The 23,933-nt window shown below is 38.1% G+C and overlaps 1 protein-coding gene across 1 annotated transcript in view; it reads right to left on the reverse strand.

Annotated features, from left to right (window-relative positions):
* Positions 1–288: 288 nt before the first annotated feature.
* Positions 289–23,933, reverse strand: part of NEK10 (NIMA related kinase 10) — a 200,594-nt gene continuing 176,949 nt past the window's right edge. The window contains exons 29-32 of the mRNA XM_055135089.1: positions 12,395–12,503; positions 10,163–10,215; positions 10,020–10,075; positions 289–3,569 (exon numbers count right to left, since the gene is read on the reverse strand). Coding sequence (XP_054991064.1) covers positions 3,521–3,569; positions 10,020–10,075; positions 10,163–10,215; positions 12,395–12,503 — 267 coding nt within the window. The 3' untranslated portion in view covers positions 289–3,520. The remainder of the gene's footprint in view (positions 3,570–10,019; positions 10,076–10,162; positions 10,216–12,394; positions 12,504–23,933) is intronic.

Here is a 23,933-nt window from a genome sequence, read left to right on the forward strand (position 1 = left end):
CTCCCTAGTTGTTTTCTGTGCACCTGAATAAATACCATAGACAACATAAAAGGCAAACAATGAAAGTGGCTCTAAAAAAAAAAAAAGACTTCCCAGGCTTTGAATAGATGCTGAAGCCATGCTACAGGAATCTAGCATCTTCTTTTCTCTCATCATTCTAAAAATGAAAAGGGAAAAGTAATGAGTATATTCTTTGATTCAGCAAATCAACATAGAATGACATGGAGTCTGTGCACATTAATACTGATAGAATTGACCAGACTATATCACTACCTTCACACCTTTTATTACAGTGACGAATTGGTGGTATTGCAGAAATTGTACCAAATCATTGTTTTTGAACAAAAGTTAGAATATTTAATGAATCACAGATGGCCATTCCAGGAAGACATGAATTCTGAATCAGTTTCATCATTCAGGTAAACTCTAGAACAGTATTGTTATTCTGTTTTTGTTTTTAATTTATAATGCCAAGACAGACTGTGCAAAAGGTCCAGAGCCCAAAGTCACACAAAGGTCCATATTAAACTCCGGTGGCATTTCTCTGGGAGGCTTCTGAATCCAGCCAGGAGCACAGGGTGCATGTGACTTTCCCTGAAGAACTCCAATAAAACAGCACACATTGAAGAAACACGATGAGAATCCATCCAGCATGTGTGCCTTCTGCAGCCACTTCCCTGAGAACTAGGTTTTGCTTTTAAAAAAGCAAACTTTGAAAAAGTTCCAAGAGCACAGAATTCAGAGAGACCCGGTAGATCAAAATATGCTTAATTGGAATATTGATGTACCAAAAGCAATCTGCAAAGACAAGCTCTTATTATTTTCCATAGGAATATTCAGCAACTGAGAATTGGATTCACAGAGATTTTCACACAAAAGATAAAATTATACAATATTTTTATAAATTTAAATTTCAACAAAAAAGGGAGAAAGATTAAATGTAACCAAGAAAAGAGGATGAGGCCTATTAAGTTCAAGTAACAGATTCTTTGAACTACGGGACAGTTCAAATAGTTCACACAAAATGAGGTTCAGTATATTCGGAGGGAAGAGGTCCGCACTCTGAAAATTAGAAAATGAGGGTTTTGAAGTTAATGCACTGTTAAGGTGTGATTATCTGAGCCAAACTTTGCTCTTTGGGGAGGCTAATTTCCTCTTAGTGGCCTGATCTTGCCCTGGGAGAACTTTGAGTAGGTGACACTGGTTTGTGAGGGGGATTCAAGTAGAACACACTCATTGCTTTGGCAAAAGAACCCACCTCAGCAAGTCTAGTTGATGGGTCTAAAGCAGTTGTTAAAAAGCACATTCCTTTGCTTACTATTGTTTAGTCTTTCTGACTTGTAGAATGACCAATGTCATTTAGATGGTCTCATGGGTGGTTTAGAAACATTTTGTTACCTTTCAAGTCAGAAAGGTCAACTGCAGTTTCAGAAAACACCAGGGACAGGGGACAGGACTGTGAAAGAGCATTTACTTGGTGCATAGGAGACTCTGCAATCGAAAAATAAGAGACACAGAAATCTCTCTTACTAAGATGTGGCCTCTGAATGCCATACTTTTCTTAACTTCGTTTCATGTGCATTACCATCCAAGGAAAAACCTTTCTTAGACCTTCCCCCCGCCCCCATCATATGCTTGGTTTATTTCTAGATGCTGGTTTCTAACACAATTGACATGACATGTGTGCCCCTCTCAGCCCATGCCATCTGCAATGAAAAAAAGTTCCTGTTTTATAAGTAAGAAGAAATCAAAAGGAGGGACCAGAGCAATAGTACAGAAGGTTGGGTGCTTGTCTTGAATGCAGCCAATCAGGGTTCGATCCCCAGCACCCCAAATGGTCTCCCCAGTCTGCCATGAATCATCTCTGAGTGCAGAGCCCAGGATAAACCTTGAGCACCACTGGGTGTGGCAGAGTAAAAAAGAAAACTTGAAATTAAGTTGAAACAGGAATAAATGTTTGCCTGGGTAAATCAACAAAATCCAAACATCTGATTCCACACGTAAATTTCGTCAACATATGAGTTGGTTTGAAATTGAAAATGGCTCATTACTGTACTTGCGTAGATCATTATAAGTTATGGTATATTTGACTTAAAGATTCGTTGGCAATCTTTAAAGATTCAAAGATATTTGTTAAAGGGTTTTTTATATCATGAAAGTATTATATATCCTAACTATAAAAAATAGTAAGAGATTTACATTAGGATATTTTTCCAAACTATATAAGTGGTTATTTTCAACCACTGAAAATATATTCAACTATATTATCTTCAATCACGCTAAAAATATGTAAATGTAAATAAAGATAAGAGAACTCAGAGAAGAGCAAATAAGAAGCATAATTTCAGCTTTCAGATACTAATTATATAGAATTAAAATGTTCTTTAAGAAGTTAGAAGTGCAGTTTGATTTGGCAATCTGGGCATTTGTTGACCTCATACCAGTTATAAAAGCCAGTTGAAGAGATTTTAGCTCATTAAGAAATCTAGAGTTTTAACATCAGAAATTCTCCTTACATAGGAATCAGATACTGTTTGGCATTCTGATTTCTCTTATTCAGGGACATTTCAATTAAATAGAGAAAGAACATATTTTATTATATAACTTATTTTCATTTCAAGTTCCCACCATGAAAAATTTTTAAACGATATAAGTTATTTTAGCAATGAGGCACTTAGATTAAGAAATATTGCATCTCTTTCATAGATTCGATAAGTTCCTCAAAGTGCTCTAAAAAACACTATAAGTTTGATTAGCAGCAAAGCGTTAGCCTAATAAAGACATCCCTCCCCTCATATATATGTACATATATACACATTGTACATCAATATATACCTATTAGTCTACCTTAAACCTGACATTTTGGACTGTTATTCCTGGAGGCTGTGCACGGTTACAAATACTGTCTACACTGGATCATGGTTCAAGACCACTAACACCCAAGAGGTTAAGATAGAACCAATCCTTTCATCAAAACAAACCCACCCCACCCCCCAAGTTGAAATATATATTGTGAATTTCTTTTAAAATTAAAAAAATATTGGGGAATACAGTGAATCACCCAATATATTATCATTCTGAATCCTATAATTTTCTCTACCTAAAATTAATTTTATACATGAAGGGCAATATGTCTTCAAGCACAGTTTCAGCAACCTAAGTATAAAATATTCGTTTAAAAAATGTGACAGAGATCTAGTTTTTAACTGGCAGAAGAGTTCTGTGAGGATCAGGCTTTCTTCCCAGAGATGAACCTTGCAGAGTTTTCTCCCAGGAGCACGCTGAGAGACCTGTCATTTTGTGCGGAACACAGCCTAGGAACGAAACCTGCAAGCAGTGCAAGTTGTCACAGAGCTCAGCACCCAACCTCCAGGAAGAGGCCCAGTAGGCAACATGGCATCTTGGTCTTTTCTCTTCCCCATTCTTCTAGCAGCACCACCCAATTCTTGGGCGTAACTGGCTGAGGTCCGGAACTTGAACTTGAACTGGGAAAACCAACTCCATTCCAAATGCAGTCTTTTCATCTTTTGGTTGGGTGAGACTTGGTGCCCCAGGGATAAGAGTGATACCTAGAAGATTCAGAAATGGAAAGAGTTCTCTATAATCACGAATATTTCAGCCCATATGTTCAATTTCAAGTAGTAGCTCAGGCATAAAACTAAATCACAATGAATATAAAGGTAATCCTAAACACAATTGGATGAAAATAGTGTTAGAAAGCTGCCTTTTGCTGAAGTTCAGCGTTAACAGTGTCTCAAATTGACAATTTATTAGGGTCTGAGAACCCTGTAAATGAAAAAGAAGGTATACATTCAAAAGGTCTTAAGTATTTAAGTGATTACATAAAATGTAATTTACATGTTTATCATTTATTAATTGATTGTGGACAAAAAGCAGAGCAAATTGATTTCAAGTAGATTTCTTTTTATCTTGTCTCTTGATATTTCACATTTTGTTGCCTAAAATACAAATTTTTTAATTGTGCACTTCTAAGTATATAAGATGACATGCTTTGGGGACAGAGAGCTTGTACAGGAGGTAAGGCAGTTGCCTGGCATACTGCTACATTCGTTGTCATCCAGAGTTTGAATTCCAGGCACTAGATAAGGTCCCATGAGCACTGCCAGCCCCTGAACACTGCCTGTTGTGCCCGCCTAAAGAAAGGTACCCCCCACTCCCAATGACATGCTTGTTGTCTGTTATTTAAAGAAGTCAAACATTTGTAGTCTCGTAAACAATGGTAAAACTAAGGTAAAAAAGTTGAAGGTTTGTATAAATAGATAATCAAACTCTTATCATTTAAACAATTTGAAAAATCTTTCCCCAAAGACAGCTGGTGGATAGATAATGCCTTTATTCCAAGACTTTCATTCTGACAATAGATTTTCTCTTCAGCAGTGGTATATCTCTAAATACCAACTCTATGATCTAAACGTATCTTGGTATATTTTGGATGCTATCTGGCTGCATTGTCAATGTATGTATTCATTTCAACTGATATTTCTGATATATTAAGAACTTGAATAATACAGGGATTATGTGTGTAATAATCATAATTACTGTGCATGGTATTTTACAAATATAACTTCATAATATTTTGCAAAGATGATGACAATGAGAATAGCCGCGGGTCTGTGTAGGCAGAGAAGTTAAAATGTTTTCATATCCCTTTTTTTCCTCCTAACTTGACACTTTTAAAAAATAAATTATAGTTTAAGTAGCATGGTTACACTAGTGTTATCTTCACGGTTTTGAAAAGACACAGCACCTTTAACATCACTGAAATGCTCAAGATCATCCATGCAGAAATCCTATGTCATTTCTAATGCATCTCTTCCTCCCTCTTTCCCACTGCTTGATAATCTCAATCTGCCAAAGACCAAGGCAATATTACATATTCAATATTACATTGAATGTTATATTTATTCAATATTACATATTCCTAGTTTTGTTTCTCTATATACTTGTGCTATCATGAATTATATACACCAGTATTTGTTCTTCTCCCTCTGACTTATTTCACTTAACATGATGCCCTCCAATTCTACCCAAGTTGTAGTAAACTGTAAGATTTCATTTTTTCTTTCAGCTGCATTGTATAAGAATGTGTATAATAACACAACTTCCCTATCCATTCTGTTGTTAAGACATTTGGGGTTGTTTCCATATCCTTTGCAGTCATTATGCTGCAAACATAGGTGTAATTACATCTTTTTGAATTATTTTTGTGCTCCTGGATAGATACCAAGAAGTGGGATCACTGGATCATATGGAAGCTCTGTTACTAGTTTTTTTTTTTTTTGGCTTTTTGGGTCACACCTGGCGATGCACAGGGGTTACTCCTGGCTCTGCACTCAGGAATTACCCCTGGCCGTGCTCAGGGGACCATATGGGATGCTGGGATTTGAACCCGGGTCGGCCGCGTGCAAGGCAAACGCCCTACCCACTGTGCTATCTCTCCAGCCCCACTGTTACTAGTTTTTTAAGAGGTCACTGTACCATACTCCATCAAGGTTAGACCAGACAACATTCTCACCAACAGACAGGAGAGTGAAAGAAGTTCCTTTCAATTCACATATCCTCTAGAGCACTGATTATTTCCAAACTCATTCAATACACATCATTCTCACCTGTGTGAGATAATAATCTCATTGTTTTGATCTGTATTTCCCTAATAATAGTGCTAATGAACACTTTTCCATGAGGCTGTTGGTCAACTATATGTCCTCTTCAGGGAAGTGTCTATTCATCTCTTGTGCATTTTTTAACAGTTACTGATATCTTTGTTGCTGAGCTCTGTGAATGTTTTATATATCTTGGATATCCCTTTGATATATGTCCTGAAAAGAGTTTCTCCCATTCAATAATAATCTTTTTATTTTAGTCTGAGCTTCTTTTCCCATGCAAAAACTTTCTAATTTTATGTTGTCCCATTTGTTTTTTATTTTTGTTTTCTTTCCGTAGAGTTGAATAATTAAAGAAACCCCTGAGATCCTTATCCTGGAGAGCTGTTTTCATCAGTATTTTTTGTGAGTTCTGGTCTAATCATGAGATATTTAATGCACTTTGAATTAATTTTTGTGAATGGTCTAATACAAATACAGTTACCCCCCTCCCTTCTCCTCCTCCTCCTCTTCTTCTTCCTTTTTGCACGTAGCTTTCTAGTTTCCCAAACACTATTTGTTGAATGGGGGTTATCTCTGGACTCTAGATTCTATTCCCTTTGTCTTAGAGTCTATACTTCTACCAGTACCACAATGTTTTGATTACTGTAGTTTTATAGCATGATTTTAAATCAAGGAGTGCTATTTATCTCATCTTTTCTAAAACTAATTTTAGTTATTTGGTGAGTTTCATGGTTCCATACAGATATTAGTAGTGTTTTTTCTGCGTCCTTGAATAAAGTCTTTTTTATAAATTGGATTGCATTAAATTTGTTTGATACTTTGGGTGGGATGGTCATCTTGACTGTTAATTCTTCCAATATATGAACACTTTTTCATTTTCTGGTGCCCTATTTCTTTCAAAACTGACTTATAGTTTTCTATGGATAAATTTTTCACCTCCTTTGTTAAGTTGATGGAACTTGATGTTTTTTTAAACCTATTTTATTTTTTATTAATTAATTTTATGAGAACTTATAGCTTATAATACTGTTAAGGTCATTGTTTTTTAGTACAGAGCCACTATATCAATTCCTCCATCACTGTTTTGAGATCCCTTCATCATCATTCCATGGTCCCTCTCCTCTTTCTTCTAGCCACCTCAGTTCTAGAATTGTCTTTTTTATTTCTAGGTCTCCTATTTTGTTGTTTGCATATAAAATATGCAACAGATTTTTGTGTGTTTTGTATCCTGCTACTTTGCTGTATTTGTCTATTGTTTCTAAGAGTTTTTTTTTTTTTTGGTAGAGGGAGTCTTAAGGGAGAATCTATGCTTCCTATTTCCAGCCACATTGGGAGAGCAGCTATCAGTGCCACAAAACTAAGGAATACTGAGGTTAAAAAAAATCAAAAGACGTTTCTTACAGTGCACCTCAGTCTTCAGTAAGGTAATGTATGCTAATGTCAAAAAAGTTGGGAACAATGCATGTTCAGATTCCCAAATATGTTTTGGTCATTAAATTGTATATTTTAGAGAAAATCTATTAATATCTTTGATAATATTGGCAATTCTAATGAAACATGTGGGAACATATATTATACTGATTCTTAATACCTCTACATATACTCTGGTATCTATCATCCACTATTCTTTGACTATGGAAAAACAATAAGTGGCATAGTGGTTTTGATGCATACTTGGAATTTTATGTATTTTTAGTTTTTGAGCTAGTGGGTGTTTATAAAGAGAGTCTGGTTTATTTTTTACTAATTAATTTGTAGTAAATAATCATTTAACATACAACTAAACTCTGTATTAGTAAACTGTAGAGTCTTAACCCAAGACATTTTCCATTATTTCTATAAGAAACTGAGAGTAGGAGTATCATTCCTTCATATATTTTTAATGACTGATTCTTATTTCAAGACTATATTATGTAATCCTTATTATATATCACTGGAATTTGATCACTTAAGTCATGTCTTCAGTCTTATAATGATGGATAAAATTATGAATATTATTGCTCCTATTATAGAACATCTTCCTATTACCATAATAGTGAGAGTTGCAAGGTCTTTGAATACAGGGATTTTTCTTTAGAAGTAATGGATGAGCTTTTAAAATACAATCTTATGGCCACTCAATACCTCTATTGCAAACCACAACACCCAAAAGGAGAGAGAACAAAAGGGAATGCCCTGCAGCAGAGGCAGGGTGGGGTGGGGGTCATGGGAGGGATACTGGGAACATTGGTGGAGGAGAATGGGCACTGGTGGAGGGATTGGTAAAAATCATTGTATGGCTGAAATGCAAACATGAAAGTTCATAAGTTTGTAACTGTAGCTCATGGTGATTCATTAATAAGAAATTAAAAATAAAATAAAATATGATCTTAGTGAAATTGACAAAGAATAATTATAAATTTTAAAATAAGACTGAAATTGACATATTTTTACAAAAGAAAACTAAGAGCTCCTTCCAGAGCTTCCATAAGCTCCTGGCCTTGCATTATTACTACTTGGCTTTTGAATAAATATCAAGTTTTTCATTGTCTGTGATCTTGAGAAAAACACAGATTTTAAAAACATATCAAACATTACCTTTGTCCCAAGTACAAGTTAAGGCACTTGAAATAATAAGGTGCTAAAAGTGAAGGATAGAGACATTCTACTATACAGAGAAGGTGGAATGCAGTCAGCCCCAAAGTAGGAAATGATATTCAAACCCTCTCCAGGGAAGGTAGGAGGTGAGTGATAATGGAGATGGTGAATTCTATGAATAATAGGCCTTTAGAAAATCAGAATTACTCATAATTTCTCTACAGTTACAAATCACAACAGAGCTAAATTTAAAAAGGTAGTGTTTTGAAAATATATTATCAAGCCAAAAGAGCAAGTAGTTGAGTAATCTTATGTGTGATTCATAAGAACAACTTGTTTGAAAGAGGAGGAAAAAATATTCTGGAGACTGCACTAAGCAAAAAGAAAAAGAAAAAAAATCAAATAATGATTTTAACAGGAGGATTTTGAGACCTCTTTCTGTTCCCAAGGCTGGCTGGTAGTTGCCTCAGGCAGAGACTAATCTGCCTTAGGCATATTTAAATGGTCATCACAAGACAGTTCTCTTTGCTGATAAGGAAAGCAGTTCTTCCACAAGACTATACCGCCTCTAAAGTAAGTCTGAGTCCCAGATAACATGCACGTGGCTGCTTATGATCAACATGATGATTCAGCTGTGAGTGGGCTCCCTGGAAAAGTCAAGAGACAACTACTGTCTAGTTGGCACTCTCAGCGCTCCGAGCCTCTCATCCACGCCACTTCTAAGCATTCTGGCTGAGTCCAGCTGCCAAAACCTGTATTTCTCTTCCCGAGCATTTCTCTGGCCACTAGAATCTGCTCTGTCCACTCTTACAAGAGCCCCCCCCCCCCAAGTAAGGAGCTTATATCCCCTGGGGAAAGTCCTCAAACAATGACTGAAGGAAACTGGAGAACAAATACTCCAGTTTTTTCCCTGCAGTATTTATCCTGGTCCCCATGCCTTTCACAGGTCAGTGGAACCAAGCTGCAGTCACCCACAAGATAACCTGACTGAAAAGGAAATATCAATGAAATTATTTCCATAATTCTGATAGCAGCCCAGCAGTGCTTCCTGAAATTAACTTTCACATAAATTATTTGTAGTCCAATCTTTTTGTCCAAGAGTAAAACTGCAAGAATTCAGTCTGACATTGATTATTTTTTTTAAATTATGTTTCAGGAGCACCAATAGTGCTTATATTGAACGATTACATGGAGACCCAGTAAACTGAGGTTACTTATCTGGGGTTGGCAAATGGCAACGCAAGAACTAAAAATCTGTTTCCCAAAGTTAATATCATCTTAGATGCACCAGCGGTGATTGTTTAACTGCATTTCCCCTCTTTGATTCTACAGAAATGAAAAGTAGATTTTGGAGATGGAAGGAGTGATCATGGGCACAAAGCCTGGAGTAAGCCTTGAGTATCATCAGGTGTGTCCCAAAGGCAAACAAACAAAATCAAATAAAAGAAAAATTCTGGGGCAGAAATATTGTATAGTGAGTAGGATGCTTGCCTTGCATGCAGCCAACCCGGGTCTGGTATCCTATCTGGTCCTCTCAGCATTGCCAGGAGTGATCCCTGAGCTCAGAGCAAAGAGAATGCCCAAAACAGGTAGGCGTGACCCAAAAACAAATGAAGAAACAAACCAAAATAATCTATAAATGCTTTTCCATTTAATCATATTCATTTTTTTAAGTTTGAGTTGATTATAACTATACCATGTTTTTCTTTTCCAACAAAGCATAAGCAGCTACATCATTACAAAAAATAAGGTAACATCTAATATCCAATTCCTTTAATTAATTTTTTATATTTGAGGGAAAATCCTGGATCTTACCTGTTAGATATAAAATTATAATAACCGCTTTCTTCTAGGACTTCTTCAATCACAGTCTAAATGGAAAAAATAATTAGGTTAGATTTGAATTAAAAGCAACAAAATAAAATTCTTCTGAGGTATACCGCAAAAAAAAATCTTACCTGCATCTGTTCATACGTTATCCCTTCCTCCAAATCAAAGCTGGTGGCTAGACCTGAAATAGACGAATTATGGAAAGTGTGACATTTGCTTTATATTTTCTTAGATTTTATTGGCCACTGACTCAACTGCAGTAAAACCAAGTCAATTTCTTAATGACGAAGATGAGTGTTTATAAGCACATTCCAATTACCTTGGCATTGAAGATACAAACTCTACCTCTCCTTTCTATGAATATTAAACAGCCCTGGCTGCTCTTCAAGCGGGCATCACTATTGCACAAAGCTGTACTAACGCTGCTCGTGATGAAAAAAAAAAGGCCAATTAGGTTGTCTGTCTGTTTGTATGTATGTATGTGTGCATGTTAAACAAAGCTGATTATTGATCCAAAATCAATGAAGAGTTTTCTGAAGAAGAAATCCCCTAAGCCACAAAGCAAACAGAGTGACTCTGTACCAGAAAGAAAAAAAAATCCTAGAGGAAGGTAGAAACAGTAAAAGACAACAAATATTTGACCTTTTCATTTAGCTGCCTAGGGGGAAATAAACTTGGTAATCCCAGAAGGCAACATTTTTTTGTGTGTGTTATTTCTGATACCTTCACCAACTGGTCACCACCCAAAGCAATGTGGCCCAGGTTCCCATTCAAACCAGTCAATATGGATTTAGGTGATGGTTCAGTTCATTTGTGTCTGAGGGAGAGAGAAAGGGGAGTGGATGGAAGAAAGGGAGGCCTGAGGATGTGTGCTCTGCAGGGTGTTTTGAAAGGCCAGCTTCAGAATCCTCAGACTGCAGACTCCAGTGCTCTAACTCTGACACGGCCTGCAGCCATATGCAGCCACAGACCACTGGGTCTACTCCCAGGTGGGGTGTCCAGCGGCGCCCAAGGAATCTCTCAATTCCCTCTCGGGCCACTGGGATGTGTCCACCGGAGCATTTCATTTCATCAAAGCTGCCACCATAAGGTCTGCTCCACTCTGGGAGATGTGTTTAAAAGTAAATGACTTAAGATAATATTTTATCTAGATCTTACCAGCTTCTCAAGGACTGTTTTCAATGAAATCCAGTCTATACACAGGTTAGCTTTATTGCCTTAGAGGAAGTTTAACAATTGATACATAACACAACTTACCTGAATTTGCCACAACAGAAGCTTAATAGAAATGCATGACTTTCTAGACTGAGGAGATGGTGAAAGACTACATTTCACCATAAAAGCTTAATTTTTAGCCACACACTAAGTAGGTTAAGTACAATTTACAGGAGCTAAAAAAAAATTATTTAGGGAGTCTGAAACCTCAGAGTGACTTGCAAAACCTCTTCTTAAAGTTCACATATGATAAGAATGTTATATTATGATTAGCTCTTACTACTAGACAAGCATCTTTTGTATGTCTACACTGATCCTCAATATAGCCACTTGGTGCAAGCAAGGAAACTGCAATCAGAGATGTCAAATAATTTGCCAAAAGTCAGCTACTAAAATGATTGAGCTTAGAATTGAATCTGGAAACCTGAGTTTTTAATACCCATGGAGTGATAGCCCAGTGGGTGGGGTGTTTGCCTTGCACGCAAGCCGACCCGGGTTCTATTCCTCTGTCCCTCTTGGAGAGACCGGCAAGCTACCAAGAGTATCTCGCCCGCACAGCAGAGCCTGCCGAACTACCCATGGCATATTCGATATGCCAAAAACAGTAACAAGTCTCACAATGGAGACATTACTGGTGCCCGCTCAAGCAAACTGATGAGCAACAGGATGACAGTGATACAGTGATACAGTGATGTTAGACTGCCAATCTATGTAAGGTTCATGCATAAAAGAAAAACCTAAAGTGTTTCTACTATAGATTCTTCAGGTAGTTTTAAAATTTTCCCTATTTAAACTATGTCCATTCTTTACTTCTGTTTTATTTTTTTAAATCTCCCTGAATACTTCTGGACATTCAATCTCTCCCTATCAGAGAGGAAGAAATAAAAGGAAATTCAGCCACACCAAGTCCACTTTTTGCTTAGAGTATTAATTGGGAATTAATCAAGGAGTTGACCACAACTGAATAAAATAAATCTTTGGGAATTTCGAGATTATTCCCACCCCAAGTGCCTTCCAAATATTGCCATAGATCAACAGAAATTCTATTATTCTTTCAAATTGAAGACAATCATTAAGGAGCACTGTTGCTCTAAGCAATCAATTTCTTTGGTGAAAACAGGATTTCCTGAGCTGATGACCATTACCTGTGGGGTCATTTGGGGACAGGCTGTTCCCACAAGATGAATGACGCAGCAAATGATAATCTGTGGTGAAAAAACTGGGCTCAATCGGTTCTGGAGATCCTTGTGATAACTGAAACAGGAAAAATAAAAACACAACTTACTTTAAGTAAGAGGATTTTCATTTCCCTCTGCCTGTACCACAGGTGGGGTGGGGGTAGGTACGGGAAATGTTCTCTGGTTTTCAATTTCTTGTGAACAGATAAAGACACATCTTTTTCCTTCCAAAAGAACTTATACATTGGAGAGAGTTGGAGAGAGGCAAATTTAAAAGCAACATTATACAATTCCCTGATCACATTTTTTAAAATGCCCTATCCCTTATAGCTTTATGAGAACAAAATAAAAATGGTTAAAGAAATAATGGCATGGGTCTGGGACATCCAAACATTATTTTTGTCAGGCGTAGGAGGAATAAACTCAGATTATTCAACAGAACAATATGTTTAGACCAAATCAAAATCCTTTCTCCGAGAGCTGCTTTTAGAGTGCTTTCTTACTTGACCAAGGCAGGCAAGATACTTAGTATATTTTGCTAAATTACTATTAATTAATTTTAATTGCCAAACATGAATTCCCAATACTCTATCTGAAAGAACAGTTTACAAACAAATGACAAAATTTATTATACTTCCAATTCCAATTTCTTTTTCTTTTTTCTTCTGTTTTTGGGCAATACCCAGCAATTTTCCAGGGCTATGTACTCTATGTTCCTAATACTGTACTCAGAAATTACTCCTGGAGGTGCTCAACGGGCAATATGGGATGCCAGGGATCAAATCTGGGTCGGTTATGTGCAAGGTAAGCACCCAACCCATTGTACTATCACTCCAGTCCCAAAATTCCAATTTCTTAATGCCCTATCATCCTGCTATAAAACTGAAATTTTTGCCAGGGATGTAGCTTTGCAATAGAGTGCTTGCCTTGTATGTGTGAAGCCCTACATTTGATCGCAGCACACACACCAGAAAAAGCTAAAACAAACAAACAAACAAACAAAAATACTTAAAAGTTACAATGGAATTTTAGGCTATTAAAACTTTTAAGTTTGATTGCACTTTTAATTACAACCAGCACTTGGGCTGGCCACATTTTAACACCTGTGTCCATATACTTCTATTCATTTTTAATTTTTTTTAATTTATTTTTTATCGAATCACCATGAGCTACAGTTACAAAATTTTCGTGATTGGGCTTCAGTCATACAATGTTCCAACACCCATCTCTCCACCAGTGTACATTTCCCACCACCAATATTCCCCATATCACTCCAGCCAGCCCCCTCCACACCAACACACACACACACCAACACACACACCAAACACACACACACACACACACACACACACACACACACACACACCAGCCTGGCTCTATGGGAGGCACTTCCCCCCTTCTCTCTCCACTCTCTCTCTCTCTGTCGCTGTGTCTCTGTCTCTGTCTTTCTCTCTTTCTCTCTCTCCCTCTCCCTCTCTTTCTCACCCTTTCTCCTTCCCTCCTTCCCACCCTCTCTCTCCTTTTGGTCCTTATATTTGCAATACATATAATATGAGGCCATCATGTTTGGTCCTTCACCCACTTTCACTACAGATCTCCAATCCAGACAGACCCTTCCAACCATCATTGTCATAATGTTCCCTTCTCTACCCCAACTGCCCCTCCCCCCACCCTTGAGGCAGGCTTCTAGTCATGAACGGTTCATCCTGGCCCTTGTTTCTATTGTCCTTGGATGTTACTTTCATAATATATACATAATATATATACATATATATATACATGTATATGTATATGTATATATGTACCTATATATCATATATATTATACTATATATAATATCCCCAAAAATGAGTGCAATCATCCTATGTCTGTCCCTCTCTGATTTATTTCACTCAGCATGATACTCTCCATGTCCACCCATTTATGAATGAATTTCATGACTTTATTTTTCTAACAGCTGTATAGTATTCCATTGTGTGGATATACTATCGTTTCTTTAACCAGTCATCTATTCTCGGGTACTCGGGTCATTTCCAGATTCTGGCTATTGTGAACAGTGCAGCAATGAACATATAGGTGCAGATGTCATCTGCTGTGTGTTTTTGCATCCCGTGGCATTGCTGGGTCATATGGGAACTCAGTTTCAAGGTTCCTGAGGAATTCCCATATAGTTTTCCCAAAAGGCTGGACCAGTCAACATTCCCACAAAAAATGAATGAGAGTTCCTTTATCATCACACCTGTGCAAGCACTGTTTGTCTTATTCTTTTTCATGTGCGTTATAGTCTCTGGTGTAAGGTGATATCTCAGTATCGTTTTGATTTGTGTCTCCCTGATGACTAGCAATGTGGAACATTTTTTCATGTGCCTTTTGGCCATTCATATTTCTTCTTTGGGTAACATTCTGTTCATTTATTCTTCCCAGTTTTTGATGGGGTTATAGGGGTTTTTTTCTTATAAAGTTCTACCAGTGCCTTATATATCTTGTATATTAGCCCCTTATGTAATGGACATTGGGAAAATAATTTTTCCCATTTCATTGGCTATCTTTTTACCTTGGTTACCATTTTTTGGAGATGCAAAAGCTTCTTAGCTTAATGTAGTCCCATTTGTTTATCTTTGCTTTCACTTACTTGGTCAGTGGTGTTTCATTTTTAAAGATGCCTTTAGCATCAATGGCATGAAGGGTTCTGCCTACACTCTCCTCTGTGTACCTTATGGATTCAGATCTGATATTGGATTAAAAGTTTTTAATCCATTTTCATCTGACTTTTGTGTTGGGCATTAATTAGAAAGATGTCTGAGTTCTTTTTTTTTTTTTTTTGCATGTAGCTGTCTAGTTTTCACAGCACCACTTGTTGAAGAGACTTTCCTTGCTCCACTTCACATTTCTTGCTCCTTTGTCAAAGATTAGGTAATAGTATTTTTGAAGGTTTGTCTCAGTACATTCAACTCTATTCCACTGGTCTGTGGTTCTGTCTCTATTCCAGTACTAAGCTGCTTTAATTACTAACTGTTTTGTAGTATAGTTTGAAGTTGGGGAAGGTGATGTCTTCCATTTTCTTTTTCCCAACGATTTCTTTTGCTATTCATGGGGTTTATTGTTCCATATGAATATCAGGAGTGTTTTGTTTATTTCTTTGAAAAGTATCCTGGGTATCTTTGTAGGTACCACATTGAATCTGTACAATGTTTTGGGGTGTATTACCATTTTGACACTGCTAATTTGTCCAATCCATGAGTAAGGGATGCGTTTCCATTTCCTCATGGTTCTTTTAGTTCCTGAAGTAGTGTTTTGTAGATTACTTTGGATAGGTCCTACACCTTTTTAGTTGATTCTGAGGAACTTGATTTTCTGAGGCATGATTGTGAACAGGATTGTTTTTCTAATATCTTTTTCTTCTCTTTCATTTTTTCCATATAGGAAAGCCATGGGCTTTGGGTATTGATTTTTGTAACCTGCCACTTTACTATGCAAACCTACTGTTTCTAGGAGCTTTTTGGTAGAGTCTTGAGGTTATTCTTGGTATAATACTATGTCATCTCCAAATAGTGATAGCTTGGCTTCTTCCTTTCTCATCTGGATGTCCTTGATAACTTTTTCTTGCCTAACTGCTATAGCAAGTACTTCTAGGACTTATTTAATATCAATGGGTGTTCATATACTTTTAAAATATCAATTCATTTAAAATAAACAAGAAGCAAACAGCTTGATTTAAACTATGCAATAGTAGTTACCTTGGATTCACATACTGTCTTCATGAATTAAAATTTGTAATTCAGAGTTGAATAATACAAGGTTGATGACATGCTTTTTGCATGCTGTTAACCCTGATTAAATTCCTAGCACCATGGGGCTGGAGGGATAGCACAGTGGGTAGGGCGTTTGCCTTGCATGCGGCCGACCTGGGTTCGATTCCCAGCATCCCATATGGTACCCTGAGCACTGCCAGGGGTAATTCCTGAGTGCAGAGCCAGGAGTGACCCCTGTGCATTGCTGAGTGTGACCCCCCCAAAAAAAAGCAAAAAAATTCCTAGCACCACATGGTCTCCTAAGTACCACTGAGTATAATCCCTGAGTATAGAGCTCGGAGTAGTATCCTGGTATCACAGAGTATGGCAAAACCCCAACCCCTCCCAAATGTCATTGTGAAATTACTTGAGAGATCTTTTCAGCCTTATAAATTAAAATTAAATATATGCCTACCCTATTCCCCAGAAATCCAACCCTATACACACAATAGAAATAAATACTCTGTCTTTAACAGGTAGGTAAAGAATTTTTGTGGCACCTTTATTCAGAAGAAAACAGAACTAAAAAGTGCCAAACATCCAAGAATAAAAGGATAGTGGTGAGCTCCTTTAGTGGAGATTTGCCAATCCAGAAAAATAAAAATCTAAGGACACACATAATAACATGAATAAATGTTAAGCAAAACAGGCCAGAAACAAATGAATACAAAGCATATTACTGCACTTATATTTATTTATAATCTGATAGAGCTAACCAACAGTTACAGAAAGATGATTGCAAGTGGTGGATTTTGACCAGGAAAGTGTATGTGTTTGTGGAATTAAGTGAATATGTGTATGTGTACATGCAGAAGTCCAAGGAGTTGTATATGTACCTGAATGCATTATGCATTTTATATCTTAAAAACACTTTATACTATTAATTAATCATTATTCCATATGCTTTAAATGCTGTAAATGCAAATAACTTACATGTTTTTCAATTTCTGTTTTTCCAAAAATATTATGCTCTAGACGAAAGTATGGTTGCATACATTTTTATTATTGAAAATTCTTTTTCCTTATCTTCTTAGCACTGATAAAATTAACAACCCATCTCCAAAATGACAATTGTTAGATTGTAACATACCTTTATGCAAGAGAATATGATAGTCACATGCTTAACAGATTTCTTATTAGTGCTATTTGGATATCATGGAAGTAACATTTAGCATTCTGCATTTTTTTTTTTATATCCAAGCTTTTAGGTTGCTCCCACGAAGCTTCTTAATATGTCTTGTAATACTGAAAATGATTTCCTGTTATTACCTTCTAAATTATTTGAGATGGGATTTTCATATAGTTTAGCATAGATGCAATTTACTGCCTGAAATGTTCATCCTAATTATAGAAGGCTCATTTAAGTCAATTAACTTATTAAGAATACACCTTGGAATCTTAAAAGATTTCATAGATAAAATGTTTACAGCTGCACACTGAAGTATGTGAACTGCAATCTGAAGAGGCCCAAATAGCCATTTTAAGATGACAAATTCTTTTCATGGACGCAAACCTTAAAGTTTGCCAGACTTTCATTTTGCAGTTTAGCTTATTGGCATAAGGATTCTTTCAGTAAACACTTTTTTTGCCTCTTACTCTGTGATGATAGGATGCATTATGATCTAACTTTGTCAAATAGAGATAAAAAAAAAATAAATCAATACCTATACAGAGTATCTATCCAGCATATAAGGGCCATGTTAGGGACCATGAAAGGCAGAGAAATGCCCTCATATCTGTGAAATACACAACTTTACTAGGTGAAGGGAAAATAACAGGGAAGTGCAATGAAGATAGAAGTGAGAAAGGAGATGATGAGTTCTAAACCTACAAAATGAAGGGGACTTCATAAAGACTGGCATGGTTTCCAGAAACCTTTTAATAGAAGAAATGATGGAGTCAGCCTTAGAGGACTAATTCGAATGATCAGAGGAAACAGAAGGAAGCAAAGTTGACATTATAAGTGAGCAGAACTTGTGGGCATATTAATGGCCAAATTATGAAAGGATTATTGAGTTTCTGTCACAAAGGCATAAGGCTAAGGAAAGGAGGACAAGAGCTAGTCCTTCATCTAGTAATTTTTAATGAACTATGAATTGTTAAGCACAGAGACAAGCAATGGGAAAAATGGTAAGTCCAAATTCCTTGGAGTTTACTAATTAATTTGAGAGAAATTTGTTCATGCATTGTCCACTGAGATATTTGTAAAATTGCAATCCTGTGAAATACACTGCAGACAGGTAGATTTAAACAGGGCAGAATCTCTTGAGTAAGTGACATGACAGAGTAAAGAATGAGCAAAAGATGAGTAGGAATAACATTACAAGCAGAGTGGGAAAGCATGCAAAAAGACTAACACAGGAAGCAGCAATGTCAGCGGGCAGACTAGAAGCAGGGGCTTGTACCAAGTGTAGAGACAGCAGATGGCGAGAGTGGGGTCAAACTAAGAAGCTGCTTCACCTCCAAAGAAAGAATGACCAGATAAGAAGACATCCTACAGACTGGGAGAAAATTTTTACACCACTACGCATATGACAACAGGTTAATATCCAAGATATATAAAGCCCTTTACAAGGAAGGAACCAAAAATGAAGGCGAAACAATCAAAAATGAAGGGGAAAGAAATGAACAAAAATTTCCTCAAAGAAGACATTTGGTTGGTCAAAGGTCTATGAAAAAAAAGTTGCTCAGCATCACTTATCATCATGGAAATGCAAATCAAAACAAAAATGAGATATTTCATACCAGTAAGACTGGCACACAACACAGACAAAAACAACTAGTGTTGATGTGGCTGTGGGGAGAAAGGGACCCTTGTTTACTGCTGGAGGGTATGTCAACTAGTCCAGCTTTTTAAGAAGACAATATGGGTACTCCTCAAAAAATTAAAAATTGAGCTTCTATAGGACTCAGTAGTTAACTCCACTTCTTGACCTCTGCTAACGACCCAAAATATCTATTTAGAAAACACATTTGTGCTCTTATGTTCACTGTAGCCCTATTTCCAATAGCCAAATTCTGAATAAATGTGTGCCAAAAATAGATAATGGACCAAACATGATGACCTTTCAGTGTATGTGTTGCAAGGCATAATACCCAAAAGTAGAGAGAGAGTATGGGGAATATTGTCTGCCATGGAGGCAGGGGGAGAGTGGGAAAGGGGGGGTATACTGGGGATATTGTTGGTGGGGAATGTGCACTGGTGGAGGGATGGGTGTTTGATCATTGTGTGATTGTAACCCAAACATGAAAGCTTGTAACTATCTCATGGTGATTCAATAAAATTAAAAAACAAATCAGTCACTGTCACTGTCACTGTCATCCCGTTACTCATATCCAGTATGCCACAGGTAGCTTGCCAGGCTCTGCCGTATGGGCGAGATACTCTCGGTTGCTTGCCAGGCTCTCTGAGGGGGACGGAGGAATCGAACACGGGTTGGCCGCATGAAAGGCAAACACCCTACCGCTATGCTGTCGCTAATAAAAATAAAATTAAAAGTACTTGACACTCCTTTCAAAAAAAAAATCTGGATAAAGAAACTATGGTACACAACACCCAAAAGAAGAAAGAGAGCAAAAGGGAATGTGCCTGCCACAGAGGCGGTGGGGGGGGGGGGGGCACAGGGATGATAAGTGGTGGTGGGAGGGATACTGGGATCATTGGTGGTGGAGAATGAGCACTGGTGGAGAAATGAGAACTCGATCATTGTATGACTGATATGTAAGCATGAAAGTCTGTAAATCTGTAACTGTACCTGATGGTGATACATTAGAAAAAAATCACTGTATCACTGTATCACTGTCATCCCATTGTTCATCAATTTACTCGAGCAGGCACCAGTTAACATCTCTATTCCTCTCAGCCCTGAGATTTTAGCAGCTTCTCCTTACTCATCTTTTCTAACGACTGGAGTCTCTTTCAGGGTCAAGGGAATGAGACCTATCTTACTGGTTTTGGCATATCAAATATGCCAGGGGTAGCTTGCCAGGCTCTGCCCATGCGGGCGGGATACTCTCAGTAGTTTGCCAGGCTCTCTGAGAGGTATGTAATTAGAAAATAAAATAAAATAAAATAATTTAAAAATAAAATTAAAATATATTCTATACCACAAAAAAAGAAACTACGGTATATATAAACAGTGGAATACCATTTGACTATAGTAAAGGATTAAATAATCTCATTTTCTGCTACATGCATGGATCTGGGGACTATCACGTTGAGTGAAGTCAGTCAGAAGTAGAAGGACAGAAACAGAATGACCATTCTATATGAGTAATAAATAGAAGCATCATGGTAGAATAACAAACATCCAAAGACAATGGATACCAAGAGCATGAGAACTGGTACTCAGTAGGAAATGTGCCACTTGAGAGGAATAGAGGACAGGACTGGGGGGCCACATCTATGGTGGAAGGAATCATTCAACTAGGAGGAGGAGGTGGTGCTGAGAGGTGCTAAGTGTTTAGTACGAACCCCCATCAGCAATAGTACATTCAACCACAGTACAAAAACTCAGGATTTTTAAAAAGTGCCTCTCACAGAAGCAGACTGGTGGGTGAGAGACAAAAGGGCAGGGCCGGGGCGAGAAGGGATTGCTGGAGGGAAGTGGACACTGGGGAAAGGACAGGTGTGGAAACACTGAAACCCAAGGATGAATAACTATGATTTCACAACGACAAAATTTAAAAAAACAAGAGTGATGTCAGGTGAGAGCAGAGGCTTAGCTACCTAAACGAAGTCAGTAATAAGCAGGTTTGAAAACCCTCTGGAGGGTGTGTTCTGGAGGGTGTCTGTCTGTCTATCAGTCTATCTGTCTGTCAACTGCCCCCTATTTGCTGTCTGGAGAGAACCACCCAGGGTACAATGGACTTAACAGCTGACATGATAATGCAGGATACTGGGATACAGCAGGATAAATGCATGCAGAACATGAGGGCGTTCCCACAAATACTGGAGGTCTAGAAAGTTGAATTGCAGAGTTTAGACGGTGGGACAAGAAGTGGGAACTATAAGGGTTCAGTTATTAAAAAGCTTTATACTGTTTTCAGAAGTGTTTTAAGTGTTAGCTATAAGATGGGTCAAAGGACAAGGAGATCAGCAAAGAAGCTGTTGGCATTAATTCAAGCAGCACTGAGAGCTTAAAATAGGTGACAACAAATCATCCACGTGTGGGCATGAGGCCCTAATAAATAGGCACCATCATCCCATCATGAGTCCTTCAAATGAGAGACATGGAACCCCTGGACTTCAGATGAAATTTCAGAGGGAAGGTGGAAGTCAAAACCATGATATATGATATCAGCACTAAGTCTTTCCACAGTCCTGGTGTGGGGGACTCCCACTTAGTCTTTCCACAGTCCTGGTGTGGGGGACTCCGTCAGTTCCAGGCTAATCGGCCACTCTCCTCAGGGGTGCAAACGCCAACTTTGAACTAAAATGTGTAACTCACAAAAGAGGATTCCAGAAAAGTGGAAAGAGAGAGGACACAAACTCTTCTCTTACAGAATTAGATGGGGGTCAGGGGGCATCCTTCTAGCTTCACATAGAAATCAACGCGAATAGTATATATAAAGAAAGGCATCAATTTGGGATATACACTTGCATATATATATTCCAACAATTCTTTTAACCTCTGACAATGACTCATTGAGCCCCTTGCCTTTGCCAGGCACGGTGCAAGATCTTGCAAACGACAAAGGCAAAAGAGATTTCTGCTTCTGGGGAAGCAGAAATGTCAGTGGACTAAAGGCATTTCAAACCCAACAGTGAAAGAGAAGTGAGAGAAGTGACTGAAGCAGAGAGAAAGGGAGATTAATTTTGGACAAGGAAATGCAAGATAGGAGGGTTTGATGGAGGTGCTGACATCTAAGCTTAGTCGTTAAGAATGAGAAACATGATCGCCAGCCTCATTCAGCACCCAGGAGGAAAGGCTGACCTCCCCGGTCCAGAGGGCAGGCAGGATGAGGGAACCTGTGGCCCCTGTGGGGGCCTCGCTCACCCCATCAATCCATACAAAGAGCACAAGCCAGGGGTCCCGGGTGAAGTGTTGCCACTGCACAAAGGAACGAAGTCAAAGAGTGAGGTAGGGGCTGAGGTGGGGTTGGATACTAAAAGAAAACCTCTTTTTTATCTGGAGAGAAACAGGATAAACCTGAAAACCTAAGTGATAAGGAAGTGATTTACTTTTCTTTTTCTTGAGGGGAGAGGGGTGGTGCATCACAGGAAATGGAAGCCAGGTTTCTTGCATGCAAGGCATGCTCTTTACTACATTACTTGCTGTACAAGAAAAATGCACGGGTATAAAATCCTTGAGGAGGGAAACAGCTGCGGTCAGCTGGGGGCATCAGACACTCTGCTGCCTGCACTTTCATCTCACCAAGCTCGGATTTCAGGGAACACAAATCATGAATTTCTGCACAAAGTGCTTTGTTCTATAAAGCACTTTAATGAGAATGTGAAGAGTTAGCCACATGGAATCTTTTCATGAGCAATTTGGGTTTCTGTCTTTAAAAACTCAATTTATTCATTCATTATACAGCATGTAAATATAAAATAAATAGCCCAAAATGCGTCCACTTCTGTTTTGATCTCCTCTTGCTTTGTTTCTTGGCTTTATGTGCTAATGCTACTCATGAAAAGAATTCTGCTCTATAATCTCAGAGGAGGTAGGGGGTCTGTTTTGTTTACAGGCAGCTGTGACTTTACTTTCCCATCTCCTCTTTGTGTAGGGGCTGGCCAGTCACCACAGATTTCAGGCAACAAAGCAAAAATCCTGCTTGCATTTATCAAAGAGCCTGTCATATTTTCCCAAATAATGAGTACATTTATACCTAAGATTGGTTCTTTCAAAAGAAAAAGAAACCTTCCTCTGCCACCAACTTGTGTTAACCAGAGATAAACATGTTTCTCTGGCTGAGTTAACCTCTTTTAAGATTTAGTTTCTTTTTTGTATGAATAGAAGCATTTGCTAGCATCTGAAGTCTAGGAGATTGTAGAAAGTGAAAATTGGAAAGAGCTTTAGAAACAGTGCATTCAGCTCTCATAGGTGATCAAATCATGTCCTCGGTGATTAAATAGCTTATTCAGAGTAGCAAATGCAATTTAGAGGCTTGTTGAAAATTTTTCTAAGAAAAGATAATAGGACTCCCTAAAAAAAGTACACGCTTGTGTGTGTATGTAGTATGTGTGTGTGTGTGTGTGTATGCGGTGGGTGTGGTGGATGTGGTGGATGTGGTGAGTGTGTGTGGTGTGTGTATATGGTGTGTGTGTGTTTGGTGTGTGTGTGTGGTGTGTGTGCGGGTATGTGGTGGGTGTGGTGGATATGGTGGATGTGGTGAGTGTGTGTGGTGTGTGTATATGGTGTGTGTGTGTGTGTGTGGTGTGTGTGCGGGTATGTGGTGGATGTGTGGGTGGTGAGTGTGGTGGGTTTGTGTGTGTGTGGTGTGAGTGTGTGTGTGGTGGGTTTGGGGGTGTGGTGTGTCTGTGTGTGTTTATGGTATGGGTATGGATGTGGTGTGTGGGGGTTATGTGTGTGTGTGTGTGTGTGTGTGTGTGTGTGTGTGTGTAATGGGAGCCACATGATATGCAGCTTCCTATGTAATAGAGACATTGTACTATTTCCCCAGCTCTCCCAAATGTATACTTTTTTGCCATTTTTTTCTGGTTGATTTTTGAGCTACACCTGACTTTGCACAAGGCTCTCCTCTGGCTCTGT

This window comes from Sorex araneus, chromosome 4 (assembly GCF_027595985.1).
Source record: "Sorex araneus isolate mSorAra2 chromosome 4, mSorAra2.pri, whole genome shotgun sequence".
Classification (NCBI taxonomy): domain Eukaryota; kingdom Metazoa; phylum Chordata; class Mammalia; order Eulipotyphla; family Soricidae; genus Sorex; species Sorex araneus.